Source organism: Lathamus discolor, chromosome 3 (genome assembly GCF_037157495.1).
Source record: "Lathamus discolor isolate bLatDis1 chromosome 3, bLatDis1.hap1, whole genome shotgun sequence".
In the NCBI taxonomy this organism is placed as follows: domain Eukaryota; kingdom Metazoa; phylum Chordata; class Aves; order Psittaciformes; family Psittacidae; genus Lathamus; species Lathamus discolor.
The window spans coordinates 142422682-142445989 of record NC_088886.1 but is presented as its reverse complement, the minus strand read 5'-3'; the positions used below and the strand labels follow the sequence as shown (position 1 = coordinate 142445989).

Sequence of the window (23308 nt, the reverse complement as noted above, 5' to 3'; positions counted from 1 at the left end):
ACTAAAGTTTACTTCAGAGATTCTCACTGTATTTTTTGAGCTCTAATTTTACTGTCAGTCAGGGATGAAAATATAGCTCAAGCATATAGAGACTACACGGAATGGGTAACAGTGTTGGAAGAACCCTAAAGAAGAATTAAGAAGCTTTCTGCTACTTCAAGTAAGCACCTCTCTGAAGAGCTGTTGCTTTTACCAGTAGTACCATGTCTTGAGGATCTGAAGAGCATTTCCATCACTGAGAGGAGCCGCAGAGAGTTACACAATAATCACCTGCAAATTTGACAAAGCAAAGTCAGGATCTTAATGCTGCAATTCATTTCCTTTGATATGTTATCTGTCATCTTCCTCCTTCCCACACAACCTTTTTATACTGAAAGGGAGATGGCACATCACCTATTCCCTAGACGGTTGAGAAAGACAGCTATTTCTCTCCCCTTTCTCCCTTTGGATCTCTGTCTCTTTCTTTCTCTCTCTGGTTTTTTGCTCCCTGGTTTCTTCTGGTTGTTTCTTCCATCTCTCAGTGCCTCTTTTATGGCTCTTTCAAAGGAGAAAGAAGAATCCTATTTGCTTCAGCTTGACACAAAATACTGCAGCAAAGAGGAAACCTGTGATGAGGACTTCGGCCACGTGGCCAGCAGCCAAGGGAGGTTGTCCCTGTACACTCCTTTTAGGTATGGCCAGCTTGTATTTTACACAAAGGTCCAAACTCTTCTCATTTAACTTTTGAAGCTCCTGGACAGGCCTTTGGGGATCTCTGAAGTCCAGGGGAGGAGAAAGCTCACATTTATGCTGCCCACTGTGCGAGGAGGACAGGCCTGGCTGTGGATGTGTCCACATGCCTGCATTTGCCACTCAGCTGCCCTGGGGAGCTACAGGACATGAGATCTACACAGCGCAAAACAGCCCAGAGCTAAGCGATAATATTTATACAACCAGGCTTTTCAATACCATGGGCTTCTTTGTCACTAACTCTGTTGGCTGAAGAAACCTCAGTTACAATCCATTTAATACTTGAATATCTTCTCAGACTTTACCACATAAAGACTACCTATGGTTTCAAGTGTGAGCCACACAGCATATCTGGCCCATAATTTTAAATTGACTTAAAATTTTGATAGAAAGCCTAAAAGCTGCAGAACTGAGGTTTATTTATATCTCTCCTAATCCCTGTGAAATCCTAGGAGTGGAATCTTAGTGTTTGGGTTCTTGTCTAACCAAGGCTCATTGATTTTTTAAGCGCATAAATTCAGAAACTCTAAAGATCCAGCCAAAGACAATACAGCAAGCAGCGCAGTTTGGAGATCCCCCTGGGGAGGAGATGTGGTTGTAAACACTTGAAAATGTTTAAATCCAGTGAATGCTCTAGTTATACTTGGTAGGTCTGACAGGACAAGCAGTCCTAACAATCTGAAACACTGGACAGAATGGAAGCAAAAGCTTGCCAAAGATAACGAAAGTCTCACAGCCCTTCTTGCATTGCCTCGGTCAGGACATGGAAGTTATCATGGTCTTGGTCCTCCTAGAGATGTTCTTCCCTCCAGGCAGCTATGGTCCAAGGGACATGGCAGATGTCATTTGTATTGCAGGTTCACCTGTCAAGGATGTCATACACTGCGTGAGGACTGAAGACCATTGTGGGGAGCAGAATCACGGCACCCTCACACCGGGCCATAACGCAGCTTGGACAGCAAAGCCCTTCACATGGCGTCTGACACCCTTGGCCACTTCTAAAAGTCTCTTTGTAGCCGCACATTACAGAGGGGTTTGAATCAGCATTCGTACAGATGTGGTATTGAAGCATAAAGATTAAACGATCTCCCTCGAATCTCAGGAGAAGCCTGAAAGAGAAAAAAGACTTTGTCCAGACTCGTCCACAGTCTGGTACCCTGCCTCTTCACCATTGCTCCTGGCAATGAGTGGTGTCGAGCTCCAAGCCCTCAGCTCCTAGCAGCAGCTTTACATGGGGTAGGAATGAAGCCCATCTAGGTGAGAAAATGGAAATCCATCTGTGCAGAAAAATGTTTGAAACTTGTAAAAATCCTTCAATTCAAGAAGCCTCAGAATTCCTCTGTGAAAAAAAAAAAAAGAAAAGGGTGCAGAACAAGCAGCAGATAATGTCCAAAGTTATGCTGAATATATGGGGATTATGGTTCAAAACCAGGGCTCAGGTTTGTAAGCAGCAGACACAAGTAGCAAAGAGACCAAAGAGGTTAGCGCTAGATAGATGGGTAAGGAGAACAAGAGCATTCACAAAAATACCAGGGGAGATGAAGTACTAGCAAGAAGTTGAATTCTTCAGTAAACCAAGAGACTGAAGTCTTTTGAAATCTGCCTTTAAATAAATATACAAACACAAAGTTTGAACAACTAGAAAACACTGGAGAAAAATAAACCTGTAAAAATAATGATAATGACAAAGAATGGGTAAGGGAATATAGAGAAAATACGAATGTAAACAGATCAGCTTTCCAGATTGCACATAACCCAGAGCACTTAGGGAATTGAATAACAAGTTTATTGTACCACCAACAATTATTTTTTGACAAATCATGGGAGATTCCCAGGGCCTGGAGCAAAGCAAACAGAGTGCAGATTTTTCAGAGACGAAATGAAGCGTGATCCTGATAATTACCATCTAATACGTCAGTATAATAACAGAAATAATCTCCTGAGACCTGTGGGGCTGATTTGCTCGTTGCCCCCAGATGATCCAGTATAGCCTAACACAGCACTGGTGCGGGGCTGACTGACAGCTATGGTCCCAGCCAGTGAAAAGGATCATGACTTGTTTGGTTGTGAAGCTGCCAGCAGCATGTCTGGATCCCACATTGCAACCCTGTGCAGAAAATACACAGGACGATGCTGAACTAGCTCCTTTCCAAAGTATAAACAATAACGCTTTGTTTAAGCTAATTAATTGTTACTAATTTACCTGATCCAAAACTGTGGAAAGCATGGGTTTACATCCGTGAAAAGCCCATGAGGAAATAATCCCAGCTCAGCCATGTGCTGTAGGGACAACACAACCATCTCTCTCAGATCCCACATTCCTAGAAATGCATCGGAAAGGAATTCAGAGAATCACAGAATCATAGAATAGTTAGGGTTGGAAAGGACCTTAAGATCATCCAGTTCCAACCCCCCTGCCATGGGCAGGGACACCTCACACTAAACCATGCCACCCAAGACTCTGTCCAGCCTGGCCTTGAACACCTCCAGGGATGGAGCATTCACAACTTCTTTGGGCAACCCATTCCGGTGCCTCACCACCCTTACAGTAAAAAACTTCTTCCTTACATCCAATCTAAACTTCCCCTGTTTAAGTTTAAACCCGTTACCCCTTGTCTTATTACTACAGTCCCTAATGAAGAGTCCCTCCTTAGCAAAGAGTCCCTCCCTAGCATACTCATAGGCCCCCTTCAGATACTGGGAGGCTGCTATGAGGTCTCCACGCAGCCTTCTCTTCTCCAGGCTGAACAGCCCCAACTTTCTCAGCCTGTCTTCATAAGGGAGGTGCTCCAGTCCCCTGATCATCCTCGTGGCCCTCCTCTGGACTTGTTCCAGCAGTTCCATGTCCTTCTTATGTTGAGGACACCAGAACTGCACACAATGCTCCAGGTGAGGTCTCACAAGAGCAGAGTAGAGGGGCAGGATCACCTCCTTCGACCTGTTGGTCACGCTCCTTTTGATGCAGCCCAGGATATGGTTGGCTTTCTAGGCTGCGAGTGCACACTGGAGCCAGCTCATGTTAAGTTTCTCATCGACCAACACCTCAAAGAAAACAAAAAGATTCACAGATGGCCTAAAACCCAAAACCCCACCACATTGTTAATATACTAAAAAAGCCTGAGAGACAATGAATAAGCAGCCACTGCTGCAGTCAGGCTCATAGCTGTATGTCCAGCTCCTGTGAAAGTGCAAAGGCAAAATTCCTTTCCTTAATTTCTTGTTCCCACCCAAAGCCTGCTGGTTTTGACTTTGTGCAGGGCATATATGTCATCTATAATCATTATTTGTAGATATTTTTTAGGGCCAGGAGGGACCATTAGATCATCAGTTCTGGCCTCCTGCATAACACATGCCGTAGAATTTCATCCAAAAAGGTAATGAACTATTCACCCTGGTCATACCGGTGGATGAGGGCTGAACCTGCAGCCGTTTGATTCTGTGGGGTTTGGGGGGATCATCGTGAACTTTTACATTTCTTCATATAGATTCCACAAAGCACCGACACATGGAAAATCCCATATGTTAGACAATTCCCTTTTAAATATCCCCACTATTGAAGAAAGAGAGAAGGGGCTGGGAGGGTGGTGGAGGGGCTGAAAGCCCACGATATAAATGGAAAAAAATTACAGATTATGATCTTTTTCCAAAATTCATATCAAGCTTTTTATTCTTGACCTCTTCCTGGTTAACTTTTGTCAAAACAACCAGATGCAAACATCAGGGAAACTACATGATAGTTTGGTCTCCAAAAGAGAGAGGGAAAAAAAACTTACTGAAATGCGTTTCTATAGTATACTTTATACATCCATTCAGTGTGGTCTAATGCAAGTCAGGCTTTAACAAATATTTTTGCTCGACTTGGTTCCAGGATAAAATTGTAGAAGTTACTGAAAGGTGAAAAAAAACCACTCAATCTATTCAACTTTAAAAAAAAAAAGAGACATTTAAGGGGGGTCTAACTGAAGTATACAAAAATCTTAGCTGAATGGATAATATCAATGCATGTTACTACTTTTGATACTGCACAGATGACAGGATCGGGGGCATAAATGGAAGTTCAAAAAACAAATTCAGAGGAGACATAAGGAAGTGCTTTGTCACTCAAAGAATAATAAATGTTTGGAATGGCCTACTGGGCAAGGTTGTTGAGGCAAAGACAGTGGGCTCGTTCAAGAAGCAATTAGATGCTATCCTGGGGGAAACGCTGTATTACAAGAGACAAGCATCAATGTGTTGAATGGCCTTTTCTCATTCCTAACATTTTCTATGTTCTTTTCTCCAGCTTGTACTCTTAAGGGTCTGCAGCCTCAGTGTATGATATCAAAACTGAAATCAGGCCCAGCAGTGTTCTCCACTAAACTGGGCCAAGAAGCATAATAAAGATTTGGCCTTGCTGTAAAATGTGCCGCACTGTACTGCTACCCTGCTTATTCCATGCTGGCTTCTGGGCTGCTAATAAAGGAACAGGCGTTGGGCAAAGCACCCAGGGTTCAAAGATTTGTTTCACGCCTTGTGTCGAGTCCAGAGCGCACTTTTAAGAAACTGGGGCACCCTGCCCTTCAGGTGGGAGCACTTCAGAGATGGGCCAGGACAATTCCAAGCGCATGCAGGGCTCTTTGGATCCTTCACAACTAAACTCAGTATTCAAATGTGCCTCTATTAGGAGTTATTAATATTTTTTGAGAATTTCTCCATCCCTTTCAGCTTCCATTCTAATGCTGTTCCTAATGCTCCAAGCACGGTGCTGGTCCTTTCCTCCTCCTTTTCCCCTTTGCGTACATCAAAAGGGAAGTAAAGTTTGTATTTGTTCTTTGGTGCATGCGAGGGCACCCACAGGGTGAGCGTGTCTTTTAAAGGTTAAATAACATACCCTATATTGTGCCAAAACTGGTGCTCAACTCACAGAGCAATCAATCAGCTGAAAGAGTGCAATTGCTCCTCACCACCTCCCGGGAAAACTGCATCCCCTCCATGCTGAGGCCCCCTCACTATCCCAACACTGATGGCCACACTCCTGCATGATCCTGGGGCAGCAAAAAGGGTCCTCCTGGAGATGCCCCATTTGGAAGGTGCCAGGTTCAGCTGCTGAGGAGCACATTGCTCCTGACGTGCATCTGAGCAAGCTGAAGCCTACTCAGAAGATAGGGGTGGTTCAAGATACATCTTACATTAGCTGCTGTACCGCATTCATCTGATTTATGGGTTATGGTGGAAGCTTCAAGGGCTCTCTGCAGCAGGCTGCATTGAAACATCATGGTCTTTTCTCCCCTAAACTTCCTGGGTATCCTACAACAAGAAGTAGCAGGCAAGCACTACTAGACAGTGAGGAAATCCTTGAGGACGTTCACTTTATAACACACACAGGGCTCTTGTAGCTCTTGTTTCATAGGCAGCTCAGCATGGGGGGATTTTAGGGAAATATTTAAAGAATGCTGCCTTTGTAGCTGTGTGGTTTTGTGTGGGAAATCTCCACCAAACTTAAGGGGCTGCACAAGAGAACGAATTAAACTAGTTTTGAGCAGGGGGGGATGTATGGATGTGCAAGGAATGCTCAGCTAAGAAAGCAGCTTAACGACTGCAGGAGAGGGATGGCAGCTTCTCCTTCTCCAGCCAGGGTGAAGAAGGGAAAAAGGAAGCAGCTAGCCAGGCCCAGGAGCTAAGGCAGCCCCTAATTCAGGGTCGTGCAAACAGAAGTTGAATTAATATGAATTGCTGACAGGCTCGCACAGTCCGTCCTTTCTTCCCCCAGCTCTTCTGCAAGGGGTTTGGGGGGCTTTAATTATTTTACTATATTATTATTTTTTATTGGTGAGGGATTCTTATTATTATGGTTCTAACCTTCATTACAGTGGCTTTGTGCCCCAGCACTCCAGGGGAAATGCATAATCAGAATAGCTTTGCAAGTGCTGCCGAAGCCATTTGATGTCTGCACTACTAGCTAAATTATTTGCTAACAAACTTTGAGACTTTTTGCCCTTCCAAAGGAACCGTTTCACATGTGGTTTTTGGCTTTCTCTGCAGTGGCCAAGCAATATTATTTTATCCCAGCAAAGAGCATATTATTGTTTAATATCACTGCTATATTCCAGTATGTTTCCCAAGATGATAAATTTTGGCACAGAAAAGAGGCAACTTTTTCAAACAATAAGTAATAAATTGTGGAAGGCTGAGGTAAATATTTTTCCATGTCCCCAAACAACTCTGAGTACATTCCTGAGGAGTGTATTGACAGTAAAATGTTTGAGAGCAAGAATATGTGTTGGATCAGGTTGTGGTTGTTGTCCAGCCCATAAAATATCAAGAAAATTCCTAACTCTCTCTACCATCTGTTCCACTTTGTACTTCTGGGTGCAGCTTTAAAAAGAGCATTAAAAATGTCTACTATAGCAAATATGAATGTGAATTAGTGTGAGAAGATAAACTGTATTGTTCCAAGGCTTTAGGAGAAAACAGAAACACAAATTTTGTCAGGTAAGTCCAGATGTCTTGGCAATGAATTATTCAGATACCTGGACTCACCTGGCAGTGAGATCTGGAGTTTTATGGGCATCCATTCCTGCCTGCTGACATGCAACCCACCCAAGCAAGGTCAAGAGATGCCACACACAGGCTCCTGGACACTGAGAGCATGCAATGAGCTGCTTGTGAACAAATCAGAGATAACAAATGCCGGAAATTAACTACTAAAACTGTCACCTCAAGATTATATCTGAGAACCATCCCTACTGGAGCGCAAGCTGCCAGGAGAAAAGGATGACCAAAATCAAAATATTATTACCTAGTGTAACATTTACTTGCAGGTAATGCTAACGAAACATCGTTTTGTGCATCACCTCGAAAGCGTCACATATAACTGTCCATCTCTACCCCTGTACACCCCTTTGGACCCCATCCTTTCAGATTCTTCCCTCAGGCTGGCACACTCACTGAGGAGGAGTGCTTACTTAACCCATCAGGAGCAAGAGGCAAAGAGACCAGTGATTAGGAACTGAGCTGCAAGTACCTGGCCCCCATTGCATGAAAATGTGTACTTCAGTATATCTAGAAAAAGCTACTTCATTATAATTTTTGCACTGATTTCAAAGGATTTTTACCATTTTTAAATATTGAATATGGTTATATTCAACCCCCTCATGGGCCAATATCTGTCTGTTTAAATGGAAACTCCTAATCCTCTGCACTATAAGGGGAAGACATACTCAGTATACATACTCTGCGCTTGAGACATAAATAATAAATGCAATTTAAACTGAAATTTGAGCAGTCTTTCCACTAAGTAACAGATCACTGTTGGATGGTCATGGTTTTTTATATCTGGCAGAGGGCTGTATCTCAGATATGTAGACATCATGTAGAGATGGGATATTTTGTACGAACATTAATAACGATGTTCCTACATTGCTCATGCTGTGGAAATGCTTCCTATTCATCTCATTATCTTCTGGTCCTACAATGGCAGCATGATGAGTGCAGAGAAATGAGTGAGAAGCTTTCTGTGTCTTTGTGTGGTGAGTATAAAATGGTTGCAAACCAGATGAATTCTTATATACATTATCTCTTTGACATCCGCACTACCCTTCTGGAAAGACCCCATATATTTAATATCAAAAGGGCAGAGACCACTTACCATGGGAGAAAAAGAGAATGACTGCTTTATCCTGCTATCTGTATCCCAGGGAGCAGATCACAGAGGACCAAGATGGTTTCCCATACACCTTGAAAGGGGCTGATGAGAACCCAGAAGCACCTAGATAGAAGTCAGATACATTCACTTGTATGAGTCCCACAGATCTGCTTTAAATCTCTCTTCCCAGTCACCTCCTTCAGGGTTAAAAAGATGGCACAGCAGAGTGTGCCAGAGAGAGGTTGTTCGGAGTTATTGTTGTGTATGTTTCAGTGGTCATTACTGCCTTCATAACCCTCATTTCAATATAAATCACTTCCGTTTTCACAGTTTCTCCTGGACTAGTTCCACATCCCAAGGACCATTCCCATGAGTAGCTGTTGAATTTGGCCCCCCAGCTCTTCTCTAATGACCTTTCACAACACTGGTAAGGCTTCAGCACTCGCTGAAAGCATCAAAGGGCCTATTCTCATCTTTCATGGAATCTAATAAGAATGGTGGGGCTGTATATTCACAAAGCTGACACTGCTTCTCTGCATGTCCTTTAAAAGCTGAAGGAGTCTCCATGTGTGAGAATAGGAATAATGACGCTGACCTGCCAACCATGAAGGTTACAACACAGAATCACTTAAAATACTTCTTGAAGACCAAAACTGTTGATACAGGCAAAACACTTTGCAGGAAAGTAACAGATACAGACATTCATGGAGAGTAATGTGCCTAGAGGTAGCTTAGCTGCCACCTCAGCCCCAACATATAAGTGGTTACAAGACCTCAAACTTGAGTCCAATGGATTCATGAATTCAGTCTCAAACTTCATTGGTCTAATTTAGCGCAGTGAATAAATTGTTGTACAGATTGATCTCTGGAATAAGCCCCCTTCGTACATGCTATCAAACAAACTATAAGTATTTAATTTGAAATACAAGGTACTAATAAGCATCTTAAATAAGACTGTGATAGGTTGGCAGGTTGCCATGCGCATCTCCACTTTATACAGCGTTTCCTTCTTTTCTTGAACTACTAGATGACATCCTTCAAATAGAATTAATTGACCTCTTTCTTGCCCCATACTATTTCTGGTTTAATTATTTTGCAGTTTGGCCAGCAGCGGACAACATTCTTCTTGTCACTGCTTTTTTGCACTGTGCTCTCTGTTGGTTCTCTGCAGGCTGTTTTCCAAATTCAGTTCTATGTCTCTCTTACAAGTTCCTGACCAATATCTCGTGGTATTTTCTGCAGAAAGAACCATTTAATTCCTAATGCAAAGTGAGCTGTGATCAAGATCCATTGGCTTCAACAGCTGATAGATCAGATTTTCACACCTGCCACATGCCTTAGCAGTTGTAGGACAGAAATGTGCATTGGAAAATGAAGTTGCACATGTGAGGAAGAAGAGATGACAAGACTGATTGGAAGAAAAGAAACCGAGTTTCTCTTCTCAGGAAACTACGGCTTGACCTCCTGTTACTGAAATATTTCTATTGACTTCATAGCTTTTCTTTTGCAGATATGTCAGATATTAGATCTATCCAGTGAAGCACATTCCCAAAATTCAAGAAGTTACAAAAGAGGTTAACTGTGTTTTATAACTAGCCAATATTTTTGTTAATTTTTATACTTCTCTCCAAATACTGATCGACTTTTCCCATTAAAGCATTTTAAACTGTTAAAAAGAAACTTCTAACCAAAGCAAGAGAAACTTTTCTGGATAGAAAGAGGGAAGGAAAAGGGAAATTCAGGTTGCAAGTAAGCCCTCTTTCCTGGTAAAAAGAATGGGTAAAAAGGTGATGCACTGAAAAAGTTTGAAAGCCGTTCCTAAAAAGTTTCATAGCGTAATTTCAGGTTGCAGCAAACCCAAATCCATCCCAAAACCATAGTTTTCATCTTTTTTTTGTTCCTAGGAATCTGTCAGATTTCACTCTGTGCAACAGCTGGTACCCGATTTTTGCCTGGTTTACATTGCTCAGTCAGTGCCTTCTCAGAGCTGGTTTAGTCTGGTTCATGGAGCCAAGTATTAGTAAAGGTGAGGAACATTCTCCTACATCAAGAGACTATTCCTGTGCTACAAGCCAGGTGCTGCAGCTACACTTGAGACCAGCCATGGACACACACTGCACTCGGCAGTGGTATTTATAGGATTGTTAACTGTCGAAGAGATGTGAGGCACAGCCCTGTAACATTAGTTCCTTTGCCTTCAAAAAGCACTTCTCTGAAGTGCCCGGAGACATCCTGTCTTAGGGGTTATTCCCAGTTAAGATAAGCCAAGTGAAAATGTGTGACTACTGTCAAAAGAAGAATAATGTTAGTTCTTACAAAAGCTCCCCTTCAGACATGAACACTGCACTGTTATGAACAACCTCTATGTTTGATTTCTCTGTCATATTTTCTCACGCTGGAGATGGTCCCAAAGCAAACCTCTGAACACAAACACGGAACATGATGAAGTATCAAAGCCTAGAACACCAGAACATATGTTTGGCTTCTTGCTTGTATCTTTATAGATGTCCAGCCAAAAACCTCAGTGCAAACACCCTTAAATATTTGTATGTTTTGCACAATAAGCCAAAATACTCATGCTTAGGACTATTAACCTTTTGCTGACTAAACCTTTGATGCAAATCTAGTAATTGCCATTGATTCTGAGGGGAGAGAAGCCCTGTTTAACCTGAATACAAGGCTATCTCAGCCTTGTTTGTTCCCCAGATATTCTGGTTGCTCCTTCAAGTAAAAAGAACATTATTCCATACTACTGAATCCCTGAGGTGGGTTTTCATAATGTTCAGGCTGTGTGGTAAGGACCCACTATGTGTACTTCAAGAGGACCAGATGCAGTGGTTTCCACTGGAAGCTACTGGCCTGTGGTTAAGACAAAAGTAGAACTTGCATTTCTCATATTAAGCTGGTTTACTCCTAGCAATAATAATATTGGTCAGCATGTGAGATAATTACCTTGACAAATCTCTCAAACCTAGAATGTACCCATACTCTTTTTGAGAGAAAAGTCAGACTTACCTTCAAATTCCATGGCTGGAGACCTGACACCATCAGATTTTGTCTGACAACCTGGAATTTGCCTCTGTCCTTCTTATGTCCTTATGGGACTCTTCAAATGGCACTGAGGGTTTCTTCTCTCTCAGTGCTCCAGCTTTCTTAGATATGTCTCAGCAGTCTGTTCACATCCCATTCAGATTAAGACAAACTGTCAAACCAGTGATTTTAGCCATAAATCGAGCTTCTGCCCAGCTTTAGGTATTCACTGTCTTTTCCTCCTTCAGGTTGTTTCTGACAATTTCACTAAGTGAAGTATCGAATATCACACTTCTAGAAATATTAGACGCAAATTATTACAAAGTATCTGAAATCCATGTTGGCTCCTGCCTTATGGATATGATACAGGGGATACTTTGATGTGCTTTCATTGCACACCCAAAATCACAATGAAAATAAAATAATCTGAGACAGGAAAGATGAAACAAAAAGAAATAATTTAAACGTTACACCAGAACATTTCAGCATGGAACACCCTTAATCGTGTTCATTAATCAAACCCCAAACAAAATCAGCTGTCTTCTAAAGTGAGAACAGAGAAAAATTAGGACAACATGTATCTGTGAAAAAAGTTAGACTTTTTTGATTCCAGAACTCAGCTAAAAGCTCCCTCCATTCAGGCACCTGGGTTTCGTTTCATAATAGCTTCGGTCCATTGTTCCTTATTATCAGAGCTGACTATGTTCAAGCTATGGCTGATCTTGTTCCTAAATTTATGGCTCTGTGTGTGACCACTACAATATGTGTTTTGTATGCTTTTTCCTGAAAGCCTAATATAGTGATACCTGTGACACGGCTTGGACTCCCCCTTTCATGTATATTACCAACTCGAACTGCAACCTGCTGGTAGATTTTTCTTAAACTCTAAAATGAGGGTCTAACCTTCTCTTCTTTTTCTTTTCTTCTCTGTTACCTATAATCTTGATTTGACTCACACAAAAGTGACACAGTGGGAAATCCACTCAAGAAGACTTTGACAACTAACAATGGAAACCTACCTACACGAAAGTTGACTGGTGGCGTTTATAGTGAAAAAATGTATTCAAGTTTAAAGATGTCATCTGTGTTAACTGATCCGTGTTGGTTTTGTGTGGCTTTGTCAAAAGAAATGTGCTGCGGAGTCACCTCTGTTCGAGTAAAGAAAACTAGCCAGAACAACATCACCACTAAAGAACACAGGTATATTCAGGGGGAAAAAATAATCCCCCTAAAATATTTAAGTTGGAGTAAATACAATTTTTAGGTTGGATTAAATCCAAAGAACTTATTTGAAACAGTGAAACTCGAGCATATTTTAATGTAAGTAACATTTAGAATTATTTATAGTCTTGCAAAATATTGTTATTCTATGCAGTACCAAGTGTGCTAAATGTATCTCATGGATTAAAATAAAATAAGATCACTGTAGATTTTTCAGTAGTAGCTACTGATCGTTTTGGCTTTAGCTTTAGAGTTGAAATTGAGACATTTGAGTCAGGTTCCTTCCCAATGGAATGAAAGGAATTAAGTTCTTGCTGCAAACCATCTTCCTTTATCAAATTGGACACTCAAGGCCATGAGCTGCCATTGAAAATCTTGGGTGTTTTGTCCCAGAAAAGAGATGCAAATCAGTACAAAAGATGCTAATACCTAAGAAAAAGGTCTTGACCAGATCTGTAAGGATATTAATTGATATTGTAAAACCACTCATCATGTCCTTTTCCACACTACTAGGTCTGCTATACTAGGCCAAATCTTGCTGCTATACTCATCTGATTTGAAGCAGTTTGTCTTACCATTCTATTCACTGCTAATAGGTTTTTTTTGTTAAAAAACTTATCAAATAATCCACAAATGTGAAACTCAACCCAAAAATGGTCATTTGTGTCAGGTTAGGAACACACAAGGTGGAGCTGATGCTACTGTGACATCCCCATGAAATGCAGAACAGCAGGTAAACTTGACGGCTCTTGAAAGGAACCTGAGGTGCTGAGATGCGACAGCGATGAACACTGCGTAAAGTGTAAATGAAACAAAAAGGATCTGAAGGAAGGAGGAGGCAGAGCAGCTGTAGCATCCCTCAGCTCATTCATTCAGGTCGAAGCAGACTGAAGAACGGACAGAGTTCAGAGGGGTCTGTACTGTCCATGCTGCAGGTAGCCTCTAGCTAAACAGAAGGCTGTAATGAGTGAACACGTTTGTAGGGGGCAAACCTTTCTTACCTGTGTATTGCATACCCCTTAACATTGTCTGTTAACTTAAAAGTCACTTACAGATTTAAAGAGGGTGGGGAAAGAGAGAGATAATCTCTTAAAATTGAATACTTTGTTCAATGTCTTTTCACTAATCAAAGTTCTTTGATGCAGAGAAGTTCATAAAAGCAAGACACTTGGCTGCTTTAGCAAAATTCATGCAGTAAGCAGGGAACTAAACCACATGGTTGGTACCACAAGGAGTACCCCCGAAAATCCAATGAGAAGCAAATATGTTGAATGAGTGGCTGGAGAAGGAATTTCATCTGCTGCTACTGTGGCAATCCTGATTTTGCTGTGCAGGTGCTGAACTTGTTTATTCTAGGTCATAAGAGCTCTGCAAGCCAGTGTGCCCCATGACTCCATCTTTTTTATAGCTACTTTAGAGCCAGGTAAAAACTGGGGGACTTGGTTAATGCATATCCCAGACCTCTAGGAATGTAATTTGAACATCTCGTTTTGTTTCAGCCATTAACAGGCATTTTCTAGTATGCTCCTGTATACACAGTACATCTTCCCCACACAGACCCTCCACCTCAGCTCAGACAAGGGTTATCAGAGGACCACGGCTCTATATCACCCACTTGCTTTCTCCTACAGCTTCACTGCCACAAAAGTCCCAGCATCAGGCTTCCACAAGATGAAACCTGGCTACATTCTCCGACCAAAAAAGCCCAAAAAGTTGTGCAATTAAACAAAACAAGACACGAAGTCCTTAAAATTCTACTTTAGAGAGGACTTATTCAAGTGCAGATGGGGGTTATTGTGTCTTGCATCTCTCATCGGGTAGTCAGCAATACCTGCCCAACCCTGCTATACCTGCCCAGTGGAAGAGACGTTTGAAATACCTCTTACAAGCAATTATGTTGATCTTAAAGTATGCATCTGGCTGTTTGCATTTTTTTAGGAGGGCATTAAAAATAACCCCAGAAAACCAAACCAGAAAGGCACCCAACACTTTGATGGTCCTGTTTGTGGTGAGACAGGATCTGTGAATTGGTAATTGGCCTCTCAGAGCCCAGGGGATATAAGGGAGCACTCAGCAGGCAACGCTGCCATGCTCAGCACTTCTGCAACCACCTGCTTCCCTGCCCTGCTGTGGGGTCTTATGATGGGGACATGTGGTCTCCATCCCACAGCACACTCTCAGGACCCTCCTTGCTCTGCCGACCCTTCTGCAATGCTCCCATCCCCTTGCTCCATTGCCAAGGGCTGGAGAAGAGGTCACACAAAAACATGGTTGGTACGAGGATGTCAGTCTGTGGGCTAAGCGCTCAAGTTCTAGTGTTGCTGGAGAGCATGTCCTCTTTCACAAGGGTAAGGTGCGCAGGCGCCTACCTCCATAGATAGCCCAAAGCAGAAGCAAAAGAACAAAGCAACAAACATGAAAAACTTGTCTGCTCTTCTGCATCGTTGACCGCTTCCCGTTAAACCAGTAGCTGAAATGGTGCAGAGTCTCTGTGGGTTTTACTTACTTCAGGATGCAAACAAGGAGGTACCTGCTTTGTCCAGCAGTAAGTTCAGAGCTGATGCCACAAGCAACCGTCTCAGATGCCCAAGCTAGGTAAGAAAACAGTTCTTTTTCCAGGCATCAATCCCATGTATATTAGAGGGAATTAACAGCTAGATGTGGAGGCCAGCCCTGAGTCCCCCATGGCACTCCAGTACCAGAAGCTTAAGAGGCATCAGGAAGGTGCCTCAGAAAAGGGAAAGACATCCACACTGGTAGTAACTTCTCTGTTTGTCCCCAGGGGCTTGCAGCATTTCACATGCTGTTCTTGAGGGTGTGTAGCCCAGATCTTACACTTAGAATCTCAGAATGGTTTGGGTTGGAAAGGACCTTACAGGTCATCCAGTTCCAACCCCCTGCCACTTGCAAGGACAGCTTCCACTAGACCAGGTTGCTCCAAGTGACATCCAATCTGGCCTTGAACCATGGCCATGGATGGGGCATCCACAACGTTCCACTTGTCCCTTCCCGCTTTTATAACCACACGGGTTAGCAACAAAGAATGGTCTTCATCAAGACCATGAGCATTTCACGGGCAGCCAATCTGTTTCCCTTCTCAGTCAGGAGAAAAGACACTGCCTGGTCCCAGCAGTGTCCCTCTGGAAGGCAAAGCTCACTGTGAGCTTAGAAGTGGTGCACGACATCGCTTGTGTTGGGCTCCTGCTTCCACCCTGGGGCCATGGGTGAAATCAATCACACAAAGTGAATGCACACACACACACACGGGAGCAGGATAAGGCTTGTGGCCATGCACAGAACGGGTGATTTCAACCATTAAAAGAAAGAATTAAGCCTCGCCAATTCTTTGCTTTAAAAATCAAAACAACAATAACAAAAAGACCAGTCAGGTTAATTACCCTAGAGCAGGGAGGAATCTCTAAGATGTAAATACATTTCCATGAACATTAAAAGCAAACCCCTCTCTAAAGTGTTTTTCTTTCACAAGCGAGCAAGAAAACGCATTGGATAAAACAAACTTTGCTTATTTTAGTTTCAACTCAATTACCTGTTAATGGAAAAAATCTGGCACCACTAATAATAAGGCAGGAATGAGATCACTGTTCTGGAGGCCTGGCTTGTCAGGGAAGCTTGCAACAAGAAGTGCATTTATCTGCCTTTCTATAACCCTTTTCAAGCACTCTGTCAGGGAGCCCAAACTGAGCAGGCAGTTTAGGAGGAACTTGGAACCCGCTCCAGGCCCCCTCAGCCCTCTGGGAAAAGGAAAATTATTGTTGGCAAGGCTGCCTGGCTCCAGAAGTTGATCCAGTGCCCCCCACTTGCCCATGCAGCAGCAGACAGAGCTAAGAATTTAGTTATAATTAAATAACGGAGTGCTGATTGGTTGCTGGAGGTGGTCTTGAAACTGGTGTTTAAGGCAGCGGAGAACAACGGTTACTATTCATAGAAAAAGCAGAGTCTTAAAATCCATCTGTTTCATTCCAAATTTAGGCCAAAAAAATGCTCACTCACTGTCTTTAAAAATACCACCTGCTTCGCTATTTTGTATAATGTGCCATTATATAAGTTTGGAGGAGCAGGCAGGGAGGCAGCGGGGGCCGAGGAAGGATTGGGGGGGGGGGGGGGGTGGAGCAGATTAAAAAGATACAGTTAGATCCAAAAATACCCCTGCAGTATATTCAAAAAGGGAACACAAAATAAGGGAGCAAAGGAGGTATTTTCTGAGGAAAATTAAACCCAGGACGTTCACTGATGCCTGGGAACCAGCTACTACAGATGGGCTGGTTTGCAAACAAGATAATCAGCTCTTCTTCTTCTCTTTTGGAAGACCTCACCCTTCTTGCTATGCACAGCCAGCTCTGGTCCTCACCGCGCTACATGGAAACACCCTGAGCCTTTCCCACATGGTAGACCTGTCCGGTTGAGCGCCAGGCACTGCAGCCTGCCCAGACACAGCCCCTGCCAGCAGGTACCTCCCAAATGGGGCTGCGCTTCTCACTGGTAAGAGCAACTGAGTTGAAGGATTAAAACAAGGAGCTGGTAATACCACGGTGTCTACTTATCCAGGCCTGGTGTCCTGCAGATGTGTCTCCTGTCTCCCCATCGTCCTTCCCCTCCCCTCACTTCCTCACTGCAGTCTTACATAATATTACATACTGCAGCTGCAGTGTTTCCAGTTTTCCCTATACCCTTAACTCTCTCCCATATCCCTTGTTCCCTCCAACACCACAACGCTCTCCATGTCTCCTACCTAATCTGCTTGGCCTGCCAGCCGGGCAGGAGAGCGCAGATGCTGGTCCAGAAGTAGATGTGTGATAATTGGCCATCTGGATGCTGCCAGAGAGAATGGATAACAGCTGAGCTCTCCCTGCCTTTTCTTCAGCAGCGGATCTGGAAAGCCTCTCAGTGCCGGCAGAGATTTCCCTGGAACTCAGAGGGACTTTATCATCTCTGAGAGAGTTTGCCGCTGTCAAATCTGGTTCAAAATGCCAGAGGATTCAAGAATTGTCAAGAGAGGGTCAAACAGATGGACAGACAGCATGACTTCATGATCTCCACTGCTGTAGATGTCCAGGCTAATTCATCCCCACCCCACATTAAATGCAGAAGAGCAACTCCTACAACATGGATGCAAGTAATGAGTGAATATATTGGATTAATCCCTTAAGAAAATCAGTCCAGGGGTTGGCAGACTCCTGTCCTCAGAGTCCTTACAACAGGCTGGTGACATTATTGACGATGATGGGAGGTTGAGATACATTCACTTGTAGCTGATCTGCCTTTAAAGTCTCAAGATGTTTTCCAAGCACATTTTAAGTGAATGCCAAAGTACCTGTCTTATAACATAGCAGTTGCTACAGTCTCTTAGCAAATTCATAGTTTCAAGGCTCTACTGAAGTTCAGTGTTGGTGCTGTACTGAATTTAGTCTCCAGCTGGAGCATCACTCCCAAAACAGCATCCAAAATCTCTACTCAAAGTCATAGGCGGTAGAGCTGTCCTGTGTGGATGCCAGATACAGCTGGGACAGCACTGCCGCATACATTCAGTTTTTATGATTATTGCTTGCTCTCATGATTGCTGCAGTGGTCCATGCAACTGCTTTACTGTTAATTCTCTTTACATCTTTTCATGGTCTAACGACATGAACAGGACTCAAATGACTGCTCTTTTTTCCTGCCTTTCCCTTCCTTTCTTTCTGCTAAGCAAAGCTTAAAACCATGTGGCACTGTTTTATTGAGTCAGCAGTTGCTTAAACTTTTTAAAATTCCATACAATAAGTGAAAAATGAGATTTACAAAACTGCTGGAAAATAAATGTCTCCTGAACATGCAATACATTGACTTGCTTCCCTGCCTTATCCCACAAAAACAGATGGAAGCAATGGCTATCAGCTGTACATAAGGCCCCATGCTGTCCTGTGGCACAAGGACAGAGTGCCAGTTTGCCACCACCCTGCTCCAGAGGTTCCCCTTTCTTGTGTGAATCTGGGGGTGAAAGGGGTGATCGGGCCATACCCCTGTAGCCAGTTGCTCACCCTATTTTTCACCAACATGGGAAGACTTGGCATTCCACTGCAACCTAGACCAATGAGGTCCTGGGTGTGACTTCTGGCCGCAAAGGGGGTACATATAAATAATGTGAACTTTCTTCCACGATCCTTGATCCAGCTCAGGTCCTCTAAGCAAGGGAAGTTCGGAGGAAACTCTGAAGGCACAAGTCCACCGAAGGACACAGGAAATGCATAACCTACAGCAAACCCAAGCAGTTGCTTTCCCAGGAATATACAGTTGTTTTCCACGACAAACAAAAGATTTCCCAGCACAAGTTACCCACCACTCATGAGTTCTGCTCCACATCTCTTTTGAACACACACGGAAGGAAAACCAATCCGTCGTGAGCAGTGCTTTTGGACTCTGCTTTTCAAGGCTTGCTAATAAAGCAGCGAGCAAAGAACATATGATTTTGCTGAATGTAGGAATCATACCTTGATGGTGTCTCCTTTGAACCATGGCATCCAAAGATCTCCCCAGAGCACTGTTTTGCATTAGAAGAGAGCAGCTACCCCCAGCAGAGATGCAGCACATATGCCTGGCTCATAGAAGGCCATGCTCTAGGAAAAAAAATTCATTCCCCAGAAACCCTACATAGCAGGAGAGCGGTTTGAGCATCACCTTCAATTTGTTGGCCAACAACAACAGCAAGATTTGACATCTTTCACAAAGGCTTCACAGCAACATCCTTTTCCCTGTTCCACCCAAGCTGCCCACGTGCCTGTCACGTGTGACAAGGCGACATGTTCCACCGAAGTCGAGGGGAATGTTTCATCAGACCACAACAGAAACAGCATCAGCCCTAGGATAAAGGCCTAGTAAAAAATTCATACTGTGACTTAATCCTTCTAGAAGGAAATATGAAACAATATGCATACAACCCTTTATTAATGTTTGAAACAAAAAGAGGCTCCCAGCTTGTCAACTAGTCATTGAACAAAGTGACAGCAATTTGAAGTACTACATACTCTGTTTAACCATTATTGAATACTTCACCCGGTACGTCCCAGCACCTCTACAAAGCAAATTCCCTCTGCCACCAACAGACGACTGCTTTGCAGCCAGCCTTGGTTTTATTAGAGCCCACAGTGAAGGACATCACAGTCTTGGCCACTGGGGCTGTGCTTCCCAAAATGGCCCCATTCCCAGGTCTCTGCAGAGAATCACTTCACCTGTTTTCCTGTATGAGGAAATATACTTACCCTTCCTGCAGAGTCCATCAAGATCAGCTGGAGAGAAGTGCATTACCCACCTGAGAAGTGGCACAATGTCAGAGAACAAGCCAGCTCCAAGAACTGCAGATTTGATTGCCCTCAAGTGCCATTGTGGAAACTACTATGGCCAAGACTTTCCAAGATGACTGCAGCTAAGGCGACATCCACTTGTGCGAGATTCCTAGAAATAATGAAGATTAAATCCCTAAAGAACCCAAACAAATCAACCACTTAATCTTGCATGTTCATTCTCATCCTGCAGCATCTGCAGGCATTGGGTGGATTCCGGATGCTCAGCGTCAAGAGCAGGCTGTGCTGCAAGGGCTCATTGCATTAAAAATACATAAATAAGTATATGCATAAGTGGACTCAGATCTATACAGAAGATACACCCAAAGGCCAGCATGAGGACTCTGACTAATCAGGGCTACCTAAGCTCTCCTGTGTGACCTCAGCATCAGCCCTGTGTTGTGGGATCACTGGGTTGAACAAAAATGTTCTAAAATCAAAGGTGTCATCAGCCCTGGTCTCCATCCCCCAGTCAGGATCACTTCACACAGAGGGACGACATTGCTTTAGCTCATGTGCTACTTGTCTGTTGCCAAATCACGTGCCATTTGCTTTCAATAAAATGGGTTTTCAACCACTGCTACTCACGCAAAAGCTTGCTGAGCAGGGAGAGGGCTGGTGCAAAACGAATTCAGGAGGCTGGCAGCATGGGAACCCGAAGGAAACAGGATTTCTCACAACGACAGCTGGCTGCAATTTGCCATGATCTTCACCACTGCTTTTCAAGGAAGTTTTCTGCTTGGGCTGTAAATCTTATTGGCCAGAGTAAAGAGCAGTCAACGCATAAATGAGTTGACAAGTCATTCTCTGCACATACTAAGTTGCTTTTATTAATCCAGAACTGCATGCTACAGATACTGTACAGCATGAACATTTATTCATTACAAAAAATGGCTTCCAAACCATTAAAAATGAAAATCGGAATAAGAGCATAAAACGGAACAGTAACATCACAACTGTTAGGAAACATTCAAAGTATTCACAAAAAATGTTATAGTTAGCATCTTAATAAACCAGAGAAAAATCTGAGACAGTTTTACAATCGCTTCATGTCAACTACAATGGCACTGAATGAACAGATGAACAATTTTTCAGCTTTATACAGCGTTTTTTTCTTTTGCAACATCAACATGCCTAGGATTTTTTTAAGTTTGCTACCTACCTGTATGTAGTAAGTGTACATAAAAGTGGCAGTCTGATTTTCCTTTTATGAATAATCTAATATACAGAATTTTGGCCCTTAAGGGTTTATACCTCTTCATTTTAAATGCTTTCCGGACAATCTGCTACCAAACACGTCTGTTATAGGTGACATTAAAACTACATACATATCTACCTATGTAACATCACAGCAAAACAGGATGAACAAAAAAATTACAGCATTAAAAAAAAAAAAAAACAAAAAGAAAAATGAAAAGGAAATTAATAATATAAGGTTGTTTGGGAGAAAAGTTGAAAGTCACTGAGAATTTTGGCACAGAAAAATTTTGCACACAGCCTACAGTCCTAATGTTGCAGGGGATTCAGCTGCAGTTCTGAACGGGAGACACTTGGACCTTGCTATTTCTCAAACAGCGGTTGCTAAAGATTCCCTTGCTAAATCTTCAAGTCTTTTTTGTGTGTGTGTCGATGGCTTTTAAAGCAATTCTTTATTGATTTTCTTTTAGACTATTGATCCTTGAGCGAAACGCGTCTGCGAAATGTCCGTTTGGTGGCAATTGTGTTTCATAGAGGAAAAAAAAAAATCCCCAAAAAAGGAATCAAAAAAAAAAAACCCCAAAAAACCCCCCCAAAAAATCCCAGAAAAAATATATATATACACATTTATATATAAACTTAAAAACCTTGTACAAATGAGTTGTTATATATAAGATGCTTACACTAAGGGCAAAAACAAAACGGAACAAAAAACCTTTATACAATGTTTCAAGAAAAATCGAAGAGGGAAAAAAAAAAACCAAACCCATTTAAAAAGGGACAACATACAGATACAACAAGCAATTTCTAAAGCAATAAATACTACTGGTCCAATAGCGTTGTGATACTTTTAAGTGTTGAGTAGCGTTCCCTCCCCCAAAAAGAACAACACCATGGAACAAGGTATATTAACACGTTTTTTTTTTCTTTAACCCTTTGTTTCTGTACATTTAAACAAGAACAAGTAACATCACAATAAAGGCTTGTTTCACACGAGGAAGGAGAACAATGAAAAAAAAAAAGAAGTAGTAGCGGCACCGCATTCGTTGTGCCCTTAAAGGTTTAAAAACCAGATGTAAAATGATTGGTTCGCAAGCTCGTATTTAATACAAATAATAAAGAACCAATGCCTCCGGCAAGGGCTGCTTCAAAATTGCTTCTTTTTCTTTTTTTTTTCTCTTTTTGTCATTTTTAAAATCAGTCTTTAAAACTAAGCTATTGGAACTACATAACAATTATGTATATATATATATTTTTTAAACGCTACAAAGACTTTAAACAGCTGTTGATAAAAATTTTGGCAGAATCATGAGGCTTTTCTCATCTACATATTTAAAAAGGAGAAATCGAAATAAGAATGGGTCAAATATTGACCAATGAACTCGATAAAACATCAACTAATGTAGCCACATGGCACGAATTAAAAACGAAACCAAGAGACGACGACGAACAGCGGACGACGACGAGGAGGAGAAGGAGGAGAAAAAAAAGCAGAATAAAGGAAAAAAGAAATCCCAAATCCCAACAGAATTCAATCCCCTCCCCCCCCCCCAAAAAAAAAAAAAAAAGGAAAGCAAAAGGGCTAACGAGGCTAAAGCTATTCTAAGGACTTGGTTACGAGGGAGAGCGGCTGGGGCTGTGTCCCTGCCAGCGAGCTGTGGGAATGCAAGGAGGACGTTGAGGGCTGTGCTAGGGATGCGGCAGCGGCGGCCGGCGGGAGGGCGGCCGGCGGGTGGTCCAGGGCCCCGTTGGGGCAGCTGGCAGCAGGCAGGGCGCCGGGCTTGCTCGCAGCGCTCTCGGTGAGGACGAGCGAGGATGGCGGCGGCATCATGACCAAGTGCGCCAGCGGGTCGGGCTTCAATGAGAGCGAGAGGGGTTGAGTTTGTTCAGTCTGTGGTTTCGAGTCTCTGGAGGGGGAGGCGAGCATGGCAGGGGAGGACGGAGGAGAGTCTAGTAAGCTTCCATCTGAAGAGGGTGGGCTGACGCAGCTGCCTTCACCTTGTATGTAGCGAACGCACTTTTTTTTTCTCCTAGAAACAGGGAGAGAGTTCTCTGTGAATAAAGGGCAGAGATGCCGATGGAGACAGTTATCTAGCGCAAAGAGCTGTCCATCAGCTACTCTGGGCTCTGCGCAGGCGGCACCCCGGCCCCACGCGCCGTCCTGGGGGTCTGG

The 23308-nt window shown here is 43.0% G+C and overlaps 1 protein-coding gene across 17 annotated transcripts in view; it reads right to left on the bottom strand.

Annotated features, from left to right (window-relative positions):
* Positions 1-20741: 20741 nt before the first annotated feature.
* TCF7L2 (transcription factor 7 like 2) overlaps positions 20742-23308 on the bottom strand; it is a 180064-nt gene continuing 177497 nt past the window's right edge. For 9 of the 17 annotated variants that reach the window (XM_065672268.1, XM_065672265.1, XM_065672267.1 and 6 more), the window contains one exon: positions 20742-23165. In XM_065672268.1, coding sequence (XP_065528340.1) covers positions 22733-23165 — 433 coding nt within the window. In that variant the 3' untranslated portion in view covers positions 20742-22732. The remainder of the gene's footprint in view (positions 23166-23308) is intronic. The other 8 variants (XM_065672276.1, XM_065672281.1, XM_065672280.1 and 5 more) reach the window with 2 other exon arrangements.